Source organism: Chiloscyllium plagiosum, unplaced genomic scaffold (assembly GCF_037043375.1).
Source record: "Chiloscyllium plagiosum isolate Xiang-an unplaced genomic scaffold, Cpla_swu_hap1 HiC_scaffold_5, whole genome shotgun sequence".
In the NCBI taxonomy this organism is placed as follows: Eukaryota; Metazoa; Chordata; class Chondrichthyes; order Orectolobiformes; family Hemiscylliidae; genus Chiloscyllium; species Chiloscyllium plagiosum.
The window spans coordinates 53,465,830-53,484,085 of record NW_028270143.1 but is presented as its reverse complement, the minus strand read 5'-3'; the positions used below and the strand labels follow the sequence as shown (position 1 = coordinate 53,484,085).

At 41.2% G+C, this 18,256-nt stretch overlaps 1 protein-coding gene across 2 annotated transcripts in view; it reads right to left on the bottom strand.

The window, feature by feature from the left end:
- Window positions 1-18,256, bottom strand: part of erp44 (endoplasmic reticulum protein 44) — a 99,758-nt gene that overhangs the window by 53,702 nt on the left and 27,800 nt on the right. The window contains exon 3 of one of the 2 annotated variants that reach the window (XM_043690040.2): window positions 15,184-15,223. The exons of the other annotated variant lie outside the window; for it this stretch is intronic. Within the exon in view, the coding sequence (XP_043545975.1) occupies window positions 15,184-15,223 (40 nt within the window). The remainder of the gene's footprint in view (window positions 1-15,183; window positions 15,224-18,256) is intronic. 2 annotated transcript variants of the gene reach the window in all.

The following is an 18,256-nucleotide window of genomic DNA, read 5'->3' as shown; positions in this document are numbered from 1 at the left end:
CCACCATTCAATATGATCATGGCTGATCATCCTTAATCAGTATCCGGTTCCTACCTTATCTCCATAACTCTTGATTCCACTATCCTTGAGAGCTCTATCAAACTCTTTCTTAAATGAATCCAGAGACTGGGCCTCCACTGCCCTCTGGGAAGAGCATTCCACACAGCCACCACTCTCTGGGTGAAGAAGTTTCTCCTCATCTCTGTTCTAAATGGTCTACCCCGTATTTTTAAGCTGTGTCCTCTGGTTTGGCACTCACCCATCATTGGAAACATGTTTCCTACTGCCAGAGTGTCCAATCCTTTAATAATCTTATATGTCTCAATCTGATCCCCTCGCAGTCTTCTAAACTAAAGGGTATACAAGTCTCTTCAGTCTTTCTGTATAAGGTAATCCCGCCATTCCAGGAATTGACCTCGTGAACCTACGCTGCACTCCCTCAATAGCCAGAATGTCTTTCCTCAAATTTGGAGACCAGAACTTCACACAGTACTCCAGGTGTGCTCTCACCAGGGCCCTGTACAGCTGCAGAAGAACCTCTTTGCTTCTATACTCAATTCCTCTTGTTATGAAGGCCAGCATGCTATTAGCCTTCTTCACTACCTGCTGTACCTGCATGCTTACCTTCATTGACTGGTGTACAAGAACACCCAGATCTCTCCGTACTGCCCCTTTACCTAAATTGATTCCATTGAGGTAGTAATCTGCCTTCCTGTTCTTGCCACCAAAGTGAATAACCATACATTTATCCACATTAAACTGCATCTGCCATGCATCTGACCACTCACCTAACTTGTCCAGGTCACCCTATAATCTCCTAACATCCTCATCACATTTCACCCTGCCACCCAGCTTAGTACCATCAGCAAATTTGCTAATGTTATTGCTAATACCATCTTCTATATCATTAACATATATTGTAAAAAGCTGCGGTCCCAGTACTGATCCCTGCGGTACCCCACTGGTCACTGCCTGCCATTCCAAAATGGAGCCGTTTATCACTACTCTTTGTTTCCTATCAGCCAACCAACTTTCAATCCAAGTTATTACTTTGCCCCCAATACCATGCGCCCTAATTTTGCTCACTAACCTCCTATGTGGGACTTTATCAAAAGCTTTCTGAAAGTCCAGGTACACTACATCTACTGGATCTCCCTCATCCATCTTCAGAGCTCCATCCTCAAAAAATTCCAGAAGATTAGTCAAGCATGATTTCCCCTTCATAAATCCATGCTGACTCTGACCTATCCTGTTACTACTATCCAGATGTGTCATAATTTCATCCTTTATAATAGCATCTTTCCCATCACTGAGGTCAGACTAACTGGTCTATAATTTCCTGCTTTCTCTCTCCCACCTTTCTTAAAAAGTCATAACATTAGCCACCCTCCAATCCGCAGGAACTGATCCCGAATCTATCGAACTCTGGAAAATAATCACCAACGCATCCACGATTTCTCGAGCCATCTCCTTCAGTTCCCTGGGATGTAGACCATCAGGCCCTGGGGAGTTATCAACCTTCAGACCTAACAGTCTCTCCAACACCAATTCCTGGCAAATATAAATTCCCTTCAGTTCAGGTCCTTCAGCCACTGTTACCTCAGGGAGATTGCTTGTGTCTTCCCCAGTGAACACAGATCTGAAGTACCAATTCAATTCTTCTGCCATTTCTTTGTTCCCCGTAATATATTCTCCTGTTTATGTCTTCCAGGGCCCAATTTTAGACTTCACCATTTTTTTGCTTTTCACATACCTAAAAAAGCTTTTACTATCCTCCTTTATATTATTGGCCAGTTTACATTCGTACCTCATTTTTTCTCTGCGTATTTCCTTCTTATTAATCCTCTGTTGTTCTTTAAAAGCTTCCCAGTCCTCCGTTTTCCCACTTATCTTTGCTATGTTATACTTTTTCTCTTTTAACTTTATATGTTTCTTAAGTTCCCTCATCAGCCACAGCCACCCATGCCTCCTCAGAGGATCTTTCTTCCTTTTTTGAATGAACTGATCCTGCAACTTCTGCATTATACACAGAAATATCCGCCATTGTTCCTCCACGGTCATCCCTGCTAAGACATTGCACCATTGAACTTTGGCCAGCTCCTCCCTCATAGCTCCATAGTTCCATTTATTCAACAGAAATATTGTCACTTCCAATTGTACCCTCTTCCTCTCAAATTGCAGATTGAAGCTTATTGTATTATGGTCACTACTTCCCAATGGCTCCTTCACTTCGAGGTCCCTGACCAATTCTGGTTCGTTGCACAATACCAGATCCAGAATTGCCTTCTCCCTGGTCGGCTCCAGCACCAGCTCCAGAACAGCTGAGGCACTCCACAAAGTTCTCCCAGTCTACCTGCATGTTGAAATCCCCCATAACAACTCTCGTAACATCTTTGCGACAGGCCAATTTCAGCTCCTGATTCAACTTACATCCGATATCCAGACTACTGTTTGGGGGCCTGTAGATAACTCACAAGAGGGTCTTTTTACCCTTAGTATTTCTCAGCTCTATCCATACTGACTCTATATCCCCTGATTCTAGGTCCCCCCACGCAAGGGACTGAATATCATCTCTTACCAACATTGCCACCCCACCCACTCTGCCTATTAGTCTGTCCTTACGATAGCACGTGTAGCCTTGAATATTCATTTCCCAGGCCCTGTCCACTTGAAGCCACGTCTCAGTTATCCCCACAATATCGTATCTGCCAATTTCCAAAAGAGCCTCAAGCTCATCCATCTTATTTCTAATGCTTCGTGCATTCATGTGTAGTATTCTTAATTTGTTACTGCCCTCACCCTTCCCATCAACTCCTATTTCACTCAACCTTACAGCATGATCCCTTTCTGAGTTTTCTGCCTCATTGATACAGTTGTCTTTCTTGACTTCTCTTGTTCTAACTTTCCCTTCAATTTCCTTCTAAAACATCCAGTTTGTCCCCTCCCCCCTCTACTTAGTATAAACGTAGCTGTGTTGCAGTAGCAAACCTGCCTGCCAGAATGCTGGTCCCTAATATATTAAGGTGCAAACAGTCTCTCTTGTAGAATTTATGCTTACCACAAAACATACCCCAGTTATCCAAGAATTTAAATCCTTGCTTCCTGCACCAGTTCCCCAGCCACACGTTCAAGTCCATTATCTCCCTGTTTCTGGCCTCAGCAGCCCGAGGAACTGGAAACAAACCGGAGATAACCACCCTGGACGTCCTGCTTTTCAGCCTTCTTCCTAGTTCTCCGAAGTCCCGCTGTAGCACGTTCCTCCTCCTCTTCCCGACATCATTTGTGCCGACATGTACCACCACCTCTGGCTCTTCACCTTCGTCCTTGAGGATTTCCTGCACTCCACCTGTGATGTCTTTAATCCTGGCACCAGGAAGGCAACACACCATGCTTAAGTCCCATCTGCTGCCACAAAAACCCCGGTCAGTTCCTCTCACTATGGAGTCCCCTATTACCACGGCTCTGTGCGATGTCCGACTCTTCCGCTCTGCCTCTGCGCCAACTTTTGATTGACAGACCTGGCCGCCTCTCGGACTGGCAGTGTCATCTGTCTCTACTGTTTCCAAAAGATTCAACTTGTTCCTGACAGGTACTTCCCCCGGGGTCTCTTACACCTGTCTCCTCTCTGCCTTCCTCATTGTCTGCTCTCTTCTGGTATGATTGGTATAATAACCTCGCTGAAAGTCTTGTCCAGAAAGATCTCATTCTCTCGGATGAGCCTAAGGTCCTCGAGTTCTTTCATCAGTGCTGCAATATGCTCTGTCAGTAGCTGAACGTGCACACACTTTCCACACTTATACGAGCGAGACACACCAGAGTCGTTGACCTCCCACATCAAGCACGTAGTACACTGAACCAGCTTGGCAGTCATGTCTTCACCCTCTTCAACTGTGGCGTAATCACTTCACTCAACCTGCTTGTCAAAGACTCCTGAGCAAAAGCCTCACTCTTCAATCCATAGGAACTTCCTTGGACCTTCTTTTTGGGACAAGTCTGTGGACTCTTAATTTAGGTTAGAGGAGGAGGGAGGCCCGACTTTGTAGGACCTGGGGTCTAGAACACAACAACTAATAACAATCACTTACCTTCCCGAACGGCTTTGCGCACTGCCTTCACTTCTGCCCAGCTCCCGCTGCTCTCTGATGGGGTCTTGTTTACTACCTTCAGTAATGCCACTGGCTTGGCCTCTTTTACCAAATCTTTTCCCACGGAGTCTTTCTTTAATGATCAGCACTGTGGTCGACACCTTACATGTCCCACTTTACCACACCCGAGGCCTTCACCTCCTTTCCACACTCTTGGGCTTCTTTTTTATCCTGTGGTAAACCCTTACTAGTGCTCTCTACTCTTGGTTTAGTATTGTAGGATCTTCCCTACACCCAACTTCTATCCCTCACAGAACGAAATTCTGGCCGGAAGCTTGTTTGATGCACCAACATGTACTCATCTGCTAATTCTGCTGCCCTTCTCACTTTCTGAACTTTGTTCCTCCACATGAATTACCACCATCTCTGGAAGTGAATTTTTAAACTCCTCCAGCAGAATAAACTGTCTTAGAGCCTCAAATGACCTATCTATTTTCAAAGCACGTACCTATCCATCAAAATGACTGTGTTTAATTCTTTCGAACTCAACATATAAGTTTGACCTGGCTTCTTCTGTGTGTTTCTGAACCGCTGTCTGTATGCTTCAAGTACCAACTGATAATAAAATAGCCAGTTTAAACCCTTCAAAATCTCTTGACCCCTCATCTGACATGGCACCAAATACCTCACTAGCTCTAACAGTTTAGTCTGAACTAGCATTACCCATAAATCCTCAGACTAGCCAGTTTTTCAAATGAAATAAAGAAGGCTTCAACATCTTTCTCATCAAAATGTGGCGCAGTTTTGACATATTTATATATATCACTACCTTTTCTTTTCGTCTCCATCCTGTTAACTTGACTTTGCTGACTAAGTCACAACTTCTCAAATTCAAATTCTCTCTTTTTGTCTCTCCCTTTTTCTCTCTTTGCTCAATTAAAAACCTTCTCTCTGCTTTTTCTGCCTCTCTCTTCTCTCTTTCTTTTATCTCTTTCCCTTTCTCACTCCTTCTCTCTTTCCTCTCTCTTTGCTTATCTTCTAACTCCATTTTCTTCAACTGTAATTCAAGTTTTTCTACCTCTACTGCAACACCTAAGTGTTTGAGTACCCTCTTTACAATTTCAGCTTTACTTTTATCCTTTGTTAAACCCAAATCTAACTTATTTGCTAATTCCAGAAGCATGGCCTTTTTCTTTCCTTCTAAAACTTTCTTGGCAAATTTGAGAATCGTCTTCAAATCCTAGAACCTATTTAGCAATTTTAAGAGCTATTTCTTTCATTTTGAATTTAATTAATCACAAGTCCCCAAAATTAAACAAATTGTCTCACCTATGTTTTATTTAAAGACCTCGGACACTTACCTGAAAGTGTTTAAATCTGCTGGGATCTTTTGTACCCCCAAAATCTGTCAAAACCAGTTCAGATCATGGACCAGAGCCCCCAAACTGTTACGACACGGAGCAAACTCTCCTGCTTAATTTAAAACCAGCAACACAGATTTATCCTGTGCAGTAATCTGTAAAGATTTGAGTGGCCAAAAACTAAGTAAAAATTAACAACTTTATTTCTTAAAGTATAACAGAGAATAATTAACTAACAATTATTTACAATTCCCTACTCTAACCTATCTGTTACCTTTCCTTCTATAATACTAGTCCGATAAAACTCCCAACTAAGATTTACAAAATAACACTTATCTCAAAACCAGGCAGCTTTCGGTTCTTCTATTTGGATCTTTGTGTCTTCTTTTCTTCTTCTTAGGGATTCTACCTCACAGGTTACTGATCAAAAAAGATACTTTTAACAGCTATTTTTCAGGCAATCTTTTACCTGCTGGAGCTTGGCAGTTCTCCTCCTAACTGTTCAATTTCCCCCCAGTCTTATATCCCACAGCATTGGATTGTGTTATTGAGTACATTGACAATCTTAAAAGCCAATTTAAACTTGATTGGAAATTGGTATATTTAAGGGGAATAATTTAAACTGACTGGCCTAGTTAGAATCTGTTTTTTGTTGTTTCCAGGCAACCAGCTATTCCAGTAGCTGGAGCACGTTACATTGTGTCTTATTGAGAACACTTGGTGCTGTCACTGTTAGCTTTTAACTCTCTTAAAAGATATAGTTCACCCACAGCTTCATCACATTTCCCAAGATAAATATTTTACCAGAGATGAGTGATAACAGTTAGAGAGAGACATGGTCAGATATTTCAGGCATATTTCAGGACATTCAAAATAAAACCCTCACCAAAAATTCTAAAGGGAAGTCCCATCATTTGCAGTTAACCAAAGTAGTTAGGGAAAGCATCATACTGAAGGTAAAAGAATACAACGGCACAAAATTGAGTTGCAGGTCAGATGATTCGTCAGAATATAGAGAATGAAATGATTAACAGTTAATCAGATGGAAGAAACGAGAGAATGAGAAGCCAACTAGGTTAATTAAAAACAGATATTCAGATATACAAGATTCAGATATACACTACAAGCATTCAGAAAGGAAAAAATTAAAATGGAATGTTGGTCCTCTAGAATGAGAATGGGAAGTTAATGGTAGCTAATAAAGAAATAGTGGATGAAATGAACAAATATTTTGCTTCTATCTTCACCATACAGAATACAAAAAGTATTCCAGTAATAGTTTGAAATAAGGAAGCGGAAGGGAAAGAGAAATACCAAAAAATTGCAATCATGAACAAAGAGACCCTCAATGACTAGGAGGAAAGAGGTTTTATGCAAACTAATGGATTTGTAGGCTGACAAGTATCCATGTCCAAATGGATTTGATCCAAGGGTCTCAAGTGAGGTTGCTAATGAGATAGGCGCACTGCTGTTAATTTTTTCGACTCTCTTGGGCAGACTATGGAGTAGCAAAGATCACCCCTCAATTCAACAATGGGGAGAAGCCAAATGACAGGAAATTATTGGCCAATTAACTTGACATTGGTGATGCAAAAGGTGTTAGAGTTGAACATCAAAGAGGTACTTTGAAAAATTCAAGATTATCAGAAACAGCATGATTTTCCTTTCACAAAAACCATATTTAACCACCTTTTTGGAGTTTTTTTGAAGGAGGAATATGCGCTGTGGGTATACTATAATTGGATATCTGAAAGGCATTTGACAAGGTGTCATAAAAAGTGAGCGTAGAAAATAAAGGACTCATGGCGTAAGGTGTAATACATTGGATAGAAGATTGCGTAGCGAGCAGAAAACTGAGTACAGGGTGAGCCCCGTATCCAGGGAATCGTTTTCCGTGGTTTCACTTATGCGCGGTTTCCCATGGCCCAAAAACATAAAAGGGAACCTTCCGGAACCAAGAACCAGGACATTGCCAGGAAGGTAAATTTCCCATTGAAATGAATGGGTTAGCTCCTGTCTGCAGTTTCGGGCTTCTGTGGTAGGTCTTGGAACATATCCCCTGCGGGTACTGTACGCATAAATGTGTTTGTTTGATTGACAGGACGTGATAAGTGGAATCCCACAGGGTTTTGTGGTGGGGCCTCAAGTTAATTGGCCGATACTTTCCTGTCATTTTGCTTTCCTTCCTTCCTTCCTTGAATTTGCTCCTTTCCAGTCTGCTGGAAGCATTGCTGAATCTAGGGAGCTTAGAAAATGTTTACAATTTACAAAGACTTCGCTGAGGGGAAAGAAGGAATGATAAATAAATTTGTAGATAATACCAAGATAGGTAGAAAAGTATGTTGTTAAAATGACTTATGGAAGATATAGACATATACAGATGGGTTGGGTGAGTGAGCAAAATCTAGCAGATATAATATCATGTGGGAAAATGTGAAGTTGTTCACTTTGGCGAAAAAGCAGAGTATTACTTAAGTGGAGAACATCTGCAGATTTCAGAGGTTCAGAAGGATCTAGGTCATAGAGTCACAGAGCTGCTCGGCGTGGAACAGACCCTTCAGTCCAACTCGTCGATGCTGACCAGATATCCTTAAATTAATCTAGTCCCATTTTCCAGCATTTGGTGAATAAGTAGCCTCTTGGGTCCCTTTTAAATCTTCCCCCCCCTCACCTTAAACCTATGCTCTCTGGGTTTGGACTCCTCTAACCTGGAGAAAACATACTTTTTTAACAACATATTCACCTTATCCATGCTCATGATTTTATAAACTTCTATATTGTCACCCCTCAGAATCAGACACTCCAGCGAAAACAGCCCCAACCTATTCAGCCTCTCTCTATAGCTCAAACCCTCCAACCTTGGCAACAACCTTGTAAATTCTTCTGAAGCCTTTCACATGTCTCAACATCCTTCCTATAGGAAGGAGACCAAAATTGAATGCAATATTCCAAAAATGGCCTAACCAATGCCCTGTATGGCTGCAACATGACATCCCAACTCCTACACTCAATCCACTGACCAATATAGGCAAGCATACCAAACGTTTTCTTCACTATCCGGTCTACTTGTGGCCCCACTTTCAAGGAACTATGAACCTGCATTCAAAGGTCTCTTTGTTCAGCCATACTCCCCAGGACCTTACCATTAAGTATATAAGTCCTTCTCTGATTTGCCTTTCCAAAATGCAACACCTCACAGTTATAGAAATTAAACTCCATATGCCACCCCTTGGCCCACCAAGGTGTTCTTACATGAGCCATAGAAGGTTAGTATTCAGGTATAACATGTAATCAAGTTGGCTGAATGAAGGGTGAATGGTGATCTAAATGATGTTGACAAGATGAAAGTGTAAAGGATATCTCTTCTTGTGTCAGTCTAGAACTAGGAGCATTCTTTTACAAATTAGTGATCTCCTTCAGGTCAGAGGTGAGGAGAAAGAGGGTTGTGCAAATTTGGGACTGCCTTGAGACTGTAGAGGTATAGTTATTAAATAATTTTAAGACAGATGGATACATACTTGCTAAACAAGGGAATCAATGTTATCGAGGTAGATGAGAACGTGGAAGCCATATCATAAATAAATCAGCCATGATTTTATGAAAGTGAGGGCTGGCTCAAGGAGCTGATTAGTCCACTTCTGCTCCTATTTCATATGTATTCATTCCTGTTCCCATGTTACATATTCTTGTATATGGGCAGCATAAATAAAAGTATTTATCAAATGTTTAATCAGGATTGTGCACAAAAAAAAAGTTTCTCTATTCTCCACTTTTTAGCCTCATGATTTTTGCCCTACAAGCCCAAACAATTTTTTTTTTCATACGCTATCCCAAAATTCATAATCTTGGCCACCAGCTAATCTTCTAAACTGTGGAAAAAAAATTAATCTTCTCCTATCTCCACTATCACAGTGGTTCTCAAATTGTGGCCCTGGACTCTTTCTGGTGGTCCACAGATACATGCAAAGTCCAAGTCACTCTAGTGCAGTATTAAAGTCAAAATGGTATGAGAGAACAGACCAAAACCTTCATCTCCATCACCTGGGTGACAACACACAATCAGACCAACTTCCACATGCATGGCATGAGTCATCATATAGCACAATGAAAAGTGGCAGATGTATTAGCACAAAGTGAGATTTTCAACACTTCAGGTACTGGAAACCAAAAGGAGGAACTAGCCTTATGTGAAGCTTGATATGCCACTGAAGGTCTCTAACTTGGAACCAGACATAACCTCAAACTCTGAAGGAGTCATACCAGATTCGAAACGTTAACTCTATTTCCCTCCACAGATGCTGGACTTGCTGGTTTTCTCCAGCATGTTTGTTTCAGATTTCCAGCAATGGTGGGATATTGTCTTAATATAACTTCTTTGGAGTCTCATCAAACGCACTATCAATGTTCCCATTAACTCTCAAGTAGTTTTGTCTGGTGAACAAAAGGGGAGAGATGGAATTCAGATCACCCACATTTAGTGATCCACAGGGTCTTTTGGCTCACATAAATAGTCCATGATGATAAAGCTCAAGAGACATTGCGCTATACAACTGTAGCCTCTCATTCTTGGTAAAATGCTCGTTAATGAAAGCCATTCCTTTGATTGCTTTATTCCACTAATGGGCAACAAAAAGTGCTTATGATATGCATTTCTCAAATTTACCATTTTCTTTTGAGTCTCCAGATACAATGATATGGGTTTCTTCCCCCTGCTAAATGACAGTACTCTGTTATGCTAACAATTTGAAACAGTTCTGCATCAGCACAGCTTTGCACTAGAAATAAAGAAAATATGAAGAATAGTAGGCCATTTGGCCTTTTGACCTTGCTCTGTTATTCAATATGATCATGGCTGATTATGCAACTCAGCACCACAGTCCTGCTTTTGCCCCACACCCTTTGATCTCTTTCGCACTAAAAACATTCAATGTTTTGCCCTCAATCACTTTCTGTGGCAGGTAATTCCACAAGCTCACCACTGTCAGGTGAAAGCTTTTCTCCTCATCTCAGTCCTAAGTAGACTACCCCAATCTGTAGATGGTGACCCCTGATTTTGGACCCCCTGGGCATTAGGAACATCTTATATTTACCCTGTCCAGTTCTGCTAGAATTTTCATTTTTTTTAAAAATAGGTATACCCCTACTACTCAGTGGTAACACTCTCACCTGAGTCAGAAGGTTATATGTTAAAATCTCAATCTAGAGTTTGAGCTTTCAAGTGCAGTACTGAGAGTGCTACACCATCAGAAATGTTATGTTTTAAATTAGACCTTGTCCAGAGCCCCGCCTGCCTGATTAACTTATTGTGACAATGTTAACTTCAGAACTTCAATAACTGTTCATTGATTGAAAGAATCAGCAATAATTCTTCCTGGAATAAACTGTTTTCTGGAGATAAAAGGTCACAGCCAAACTGTTATAAATTAAAAGCAATTTACCAATTAATCATACCCAGGGAAATGGAGGAAAACCACCAACTATTTTAAGATCTGCTTGGTAATGAGCCACCTTGTGACAAAATGGACAATTAAGATCGCCTATGTAAGGAATGTGCTGAGGTGAAAGAGTTAATGGCAAGATAGGCTGCATTAACACATTCCACCCTGACCTTAAATTTACCTGGACCATCTCTGACACCTCCCTCCCCTTCCTGGACCTCTCCATTTCCATCAGTGACGACCGACTTGACACTGACATCTTCTACAAACCCACCGACTCCCACAGCTACCTGGATTACACCTCTTCCCACCCTACCTCTTGCAAAAATGCCATCCCGTATTCCCAATTCCTCCGCCTCCGCCGTATCTGCTCCCAGGAGGAGCGGTTCCTCCATAGAACACACCAGATGGCCTCCTTCTTTAGAGACCGCAATTTCCCTTCCCACGTGGTTAAAGATGCCCTCCAACGCATCTCATCCACATCCCGCACCTCCACCCTCAGACCCCATCCCTCCAACCGTAACAAGGACAGAACGCCCCTGGTGCTCACCTTCCACCCTACCAACCTTCGCATAAACCAAATCATCCGCCGACATTTCCGCCACCTCCAAACAGACCCCACCACCAGGGATATATTTCCCTCCCCACCCCTCTCCGCCTTCCGCAAAGACCGTTCCCTCCGTGACTACCTGGTCAGGTCCACGCCCCCCTACGATCCACCCTCCCATCCTGGCACTTTCCCCTGCCACCGCAGGAACTGTAAAACCTGCGCCCACACCTCCTCCCTCACCTCTATCCAAGGCCCCAAAGGAGCTTTCCACATCCATCAAAGTTTTACCTGCACATCCACTAATATCATCTATTGTATCCGTTGCTCCCGATGCGGTCTCCTCTACATTGGAGAGACTGGGCGCCTCCTAGCAGAGCGCTTTAGGGAACATCTCCGAGACACCCGCACCAATCAACCAAATCGCCCAGTGGCTCAACATTTCAATTCCCCCTCCCACTCTGCCGAGGATATGGAGGTGCTGGGCCTCCTCCACCGCCGCTCCCTCACCACCAGACGCCTGGAGGAAGAACGCCTCATCTTCCGCCTCGGAACACTTCAACCCCAGTGCATCAATGTGGATTTCAACAGTTTCCTCATTTCCCCTTCCCCCACCTCACCCTAGCTTCTAACCTCCAGCAACTCGATCCCCTGACCTGTCCGGACTTGTCCGACCTGCCCAGCTCCTTTTCCACCTATCCACTCCACCCTCTCCTCCCTGACCTATCACCTTCATCTTCTTCCCCACTGACCTATTGTACTCTATGCCACTCTCTCCCCACCCCCACTCTCCTCTAGCTTATCTCTCCACGCTTCAGGCTCTCTGCCTTTATTCCTGATGAAGGGCTTTTGCCCGAAACGTCGATTTTGCCTGTCCTCGGATGCTGCCTGAATTGCTGTGCTCTTCCAGCATCACTGATCCAGAATGCATTTTGAACAGCTAGCTTACACTGAATATAACAGGAAACAGAGAAGCTACTCCTGATAAGAAAGCAAGATACAGATTTGGTGACTTCAGAAGTGTCATAAATAATGTCCCACTATGAGCTTAAGACAGGAAATCTTATATGAATTCAACTTTGGAATGTTTCAGCAGTGCAACTCTAGATAACCATACTGCACAAGAATTCAGCCCTGGACATACCTAGAGACAAAGGCTGTTGATCGAAATTCCACCACTAATTGGGTCATAGTTAAATTGGACTTTGAGGCTTATATCGTTTACTTGAGGGGGCTTATTTTAGCTGGTACATGCAATACAATTTAAATAGTTTTTCAGTATTTGATTGCTCATGAAATTTCTTAATAAATTGTATAAATTTCTTTATTTAAAATCTGAAAATATTTATTTTCTTACTTCAAATGTGTTCAACACTACATTCTTGTATTCTGAACAACACCCCATTTCCCTCACCTGCTAACTCTTGTTTTCCTGTGTTTTTCACTATTGTCACCATAATTCAACATGCACAATTTCACATAATTGGTAAATTTCAACATTGTTCCCTTAAATTTGAAATTCAAACCATTCACAGAATTGATCTAAGTTAGCTCAAAAAGTAGTATACATACCACATCTTACCACTTTGAGAAACTTGGTTTTACCTCAATTTGCTTAGTCCCCTCCAACTATCCCTCTACCCATCAGGTTACATTTCTCTAACTCTACTTGCCATCATTTTAGCCAAGAGTCTTTCACATGCATCATATCAAATTAGCTTCTGAAACTCCAGATAAAATGACAGATAATCTATATCCTCTATTGAACAATTCTATAAGGTAGGTCAAGTGTGAAGTTTTGAAAAAAATCATATAGAACTCAAAACATGAACTCAAGCCTTTCTCTCTCCAAAAGATATTGCCAGACTGCAGGAGTCTCCTCAGCTCTTGGTTTTGAAATCTGAAATCCATACTGACTAAACATGGTTAACTCTCTTCTCTCAGTATTTAGAAACTGCATTCCATACAAAAAACTCCAATAGTTTACCAAAGATAAAGTAACATGCTCTGTGCTTTGTTGAAAAGGAACTATTATAATCTGCTATCCTTCGGTTGGAAACTTATTGTCAATGCTTCTACTACTTCTTCCTGAGCTTCCATCATCTGACATAAGCAACTGCTATTTGGTCATTGCCCATAACTTCTCCAATGCTATTTCTCTTTGAAAAATAATGTGAAAAGCAAGTATTTAGAATTTCTTGTTTTAACTATTTGTAGCCCTTAGATTGACAAAATCTAGTAATACACCTTCCTTATTTATTGTCTTCCTTTTTTCAAATCTTTTAAGGAACTTTTCTATATAAACTTCAATTTTTTTTTCCCTGTCTTTTATCTGTCCCATTTATTGATATTGTTTTGTAAATTTTCAAATTTGATCAAACATCATTTATCTAATCACAGTGTTAGCATTGGTTGAGAGGTGGCACTATCACCTGAGTCAGATGGCTATGGGTTCAAGGCTTGTTCCACGATTGGAATATAAAATCTAGTTTAATGCTTCAGTATAGTATTGAAAGAGTGCTACGTCAACAGGACTGCTTTCTTTCCAAGACCCAGTAAACTGCGGCCATCTCTGCTCTTTCCAATGGATATTTAAAAATCCAACAGCAGCATGCGAAGAACAAGGGAATTCTTATAGTGTCTTGACCAATATTCTTCTCTCAATTAAGAGCTGAAACTATAGCATGCAATCTCTGCTGTTTTTTCTTACATTAGAATAGGAATAAAACTCAACAGCACTTCATTTGCTCTTAAATGATACACTGAGACATGAAAAAGATCCACTAACATAAATTTATTTTTCCAACTTCAAAATGTAGCCCTTTCTTCCTTACTGAAATGTACTAGAACTGTATCCTTTTCCTTTCCTATTTAAGTACTAAATATCCATTTACTCTGGATGATTCTCTCATTCGCGGTTACTCGTCAGTCAAATACATTTTGTTTTAAAAAGTAGCTTGTTCTGCTCTTACACTGATCATAATTATGTGCTTGACGTTTCCCCCCCCCCACCCCAAGCATTATCCCACATTTTTAGCTTCCTCTCTGAATTACTCAGCCTCAGGTCAAATAAGGACTCCACTGGTTCTTGAAGCAGTAACATACTGCCTCACAAAGGAAATATGAACACCCTATCAATTCTCTCTTCTCTCAGTACAGATATGTTTCCTGTCAAAATGCATTTCTAAGATTATCAATCCTTTACAACTGTAACAGTTAACACATGTTCCTATCAGCTATTTACAATACACATGATCAGTTTTCTTTGCATCTATCAGCAGTCCATAATATACCCAAGAAAGCAAGTAAGCTCCCAGTATAAATACTGTCAAGTTGATTTAAACTTACAAACCATTGTAGTCAATACAACAATGGACAGAGCAATTACTCTGATAAATGTCCCTCCTATGGAATCAATTACTGACACCCTCAAACATCAGTCTGCCAGTGCAACATGCCAAATATATTTCTGTTTATGATCTCTACTATCAAGAACAAGAGCACCACTGCTTAAGTGCCATCATAAAGTCACATATTTCTTTTTAGTCATCCTCATCACATCAAAATCCTGGAATTTACCATGTAAGAACATGGTGGGAACAATATTACGAAAGCTACAGCACTTGCAGAAAGCTTACCAGTATACAGCTGCTAGGAATGGTCAATAAATACTGCCTTGCCAGTGTCACCACACCCTGAAAGGTAATATGGAAATCAATCTTCAAACCACACATTATCTATGTTTCACTTACCAATCTGCATAAAAATTGACTAGTGCAACATCTGCATTGCCTGGGGTCGGGGGAGAAGTGGAGTGGGGGTGGGGACGGGGAGAGAGAGAGAGAGAGAGATATAAAAAAGGTTATAAGGACTTAACTTTTGAACAGTACTTTCCACAACACTTAAAATTCTGATCATTAGCTAAAAAGACATTGCTACAATACCGCACGAACACAGATATTACAAATTCTATGTTTGTAAGTAAAAACACAGAGGGTGGAATTTAATGCTCCTCCAGATGCAGGCTGCAAAACGGTAGTTGGGGGAGATGTGTGGGATATTGAAATGGGGAGGGTGCAATGTAATACAGGGCAGTAAGGTCTATGAAGAATGAAGGACTATCTTCTCACCTGAAAGCCAATGAGACCCGTAGTGATTACTTAAAATCCATTTAAGTGGTTCATTCTGTCAGCACTAATATTCAAACAATGATGAGTAGGGACTGTATTTGAGTGTAACCCACCAGATGAACCCTGGCAAGTATGCCCAAGGCTTTTTGGGTGGCAGGACGGTTCCTTAACTAAGGAGACCAATCACTGTGCATAGTACAGCAGATACTGTCTCACCAGTGCCTGTTACAGCTGCAGCAAGATGTGCTGGCTTTTCTATGCCAACCCCTTTCAATAAAGACCAGCACTCCATTTGCCTTCCTAAATCAGCTCCTGATTTACCACATGGACTGTCTGGAGCTGCAGATGGACCCACTATGGAGCAACCATGAGGCTGAGAATGTTGTAGATGGCATGTATATCAAGCTGATCACATCAGCAGTAAAGGCTACGCAACATCCCTCATATCAAGCAGATGCAAAAGGTAAAGTCACATGTGATCTCTGATGAGCTGGCAAGATCTTACTAAATGGAGCCAGATTAGATTAATTACTTACAGTGTGGAAATGGCCTACTCCTGCTCCTATTTCTGATGTTCTTACGGATACAGAACTGGCTTAGTCATAGAGGACAGTAGTGGTGGAAGAGTGTTTTTCTGACTGGACATCTGTGACCAGTAGAGTTCCGTAGGGATCGGTGGTAGGACCCCTGTCGTTTGCAAATGATTTGGAGGAGAACATAGTGGTCTGATTAGTAAATTTGCAGACAATACAAAGATTGGGGAAGCTGCAGGTAGTGAGGACTACTGCCAGAGGATACAGTAGGACATAGGTTGGAGATTTTGGCAGAGAAATGGAGAATGGAGTTTAATCCAGACAAATGTGATGTACTCTGGAATATCAAATGCAGGAGGGAAGAGTACAATAAATGACAGAACCCTTAACAACATCAACATACAGAGCGATCTAGGCATACAGGTCCACAAGTGCAAAGTGGCAACACAAGTGGATGAGGCAGTCAAGAAGGCATATAGCATGGCCTTTATTGGTCAGGGCAGAGTATAAAAATTGACAAGTCATGTTGCAGCTGTATAGAACTTTAATTAGGCCACATTTGTAAAATTGTGTACAGTTCCAGTTGCCACACTACAAAAAGGATGTGAAGGCTTTGGAGACGATACAGCAATAGTTTATCACAATGTTGCCTGGTTTAGATAGTATTGGCTATGTTGAAAGATTGGACAAACTTGATTTATTTTCATTTGAATGTTGGAGAATGAGGGGCTACCAGATAGAAGTTGACAAATGTATGACAGGAATGGTTAAAATGGATAGTCAGAAATCTTTTCCCAGTGTAGCAATATTAATTAGTTGGGGCATAGGTTTAAGGTAAAAGTGGGTGAGTTTAAAAGACGTGTGAGAGGCAAATTTTTACACAGAGGGTGATAAGTGCCAGAATGCACTACCAGAGCTGGTGATGGAGGTAGATACAACAGTAACATTTAAGAGGCATCTTGACAGATGTGAGTAGGTAGGGAATAGAGGGATATGAGCCATGTAGAGGCGAGAGGTTTTTAGTTTGGAAAGCCATTATGTGTTGGCGTAGTCTGGGTGGGCTGAAGGGCTTGTTCCTGTGCTGTACTGTTCTTTGTAACTTTTTCTTTGCAATTACTTGCTGGACATGCCTGGTGATTTTCTTTTAAATCACGTACCTAAATCTATCTGTAATGAACATTCGGCAGTCCCTCTTCACCCAAATAATATTTTGCTTGTTTATTCTTCTTACCCAAATCTCCATCTCAAATTTCCCACATACCCCATTTGCCAATTCTTTGCCCACCTAAATCTCTCTGCAAACTCTACAACTTCTTCACAGATTGCTTCCCTCCCACCTTTGTATCAGTAACAAAATTGGCTACAATATATTTGGTCCTTTTATTTAAGTCATTCTAAGGCATAATGAATACATGAGATTCTAGCACTAGGGTGAGATCTTCATTGGTTACAGTTTACCAACCTAAATATTATCCATTTGCTCCATTTGTTTCTTGTCAGTTGCCCCACTCCTTGAAGCATGCTAACACATCACTTTTGATAACTCGAGCTCTTAGTTAATACAATTAACCTTATGTTGCACTTTTATAAGGTGCAACATAAGGAAATCTAAATACATTACATCTACTTGTACCCTTTATTCACCCTGCTTGTTACATTCATAAAGAGAGCTCTCAAAGTTGAAAAACACCATTTCCCTTTCACAAACACAATTCATTCTTTATGACTTTTCAAGTGTTCTGCTCCTACTTTCTTAACAATGGATTGTAGCGGTTGTTTTACTCCAATGACAGATGTCAGACTAATTGGTTTATAGTTTCCTTCTTTCTATCTCCCTCCATTCTTGAAGATCTTTATCTGCTCTTAAAACTCAATCCTCTTCCCACCAGGGATTTATTGACTCGTTTTGATGAGGCCATCCCTACTGCTCATTCCAGGCTTCAGTGATGATCCTGCAGCAGTAATGGTGGTCCCTGCTCCTGGGGAAAGGGACCCTGAATTGCAATGGAAGTGGGGCCAGCTCACCAGTGTTCATTAAATTCCACGCCCAGTAATATAATTCCTACAACATATGGAAAATTATTAATCTAAGTTGTAGCTTTCATGTGATAACCATCTTTTTGAATAAAGCGTATGTAAAATTTCTTACCTGGTAGTACAAT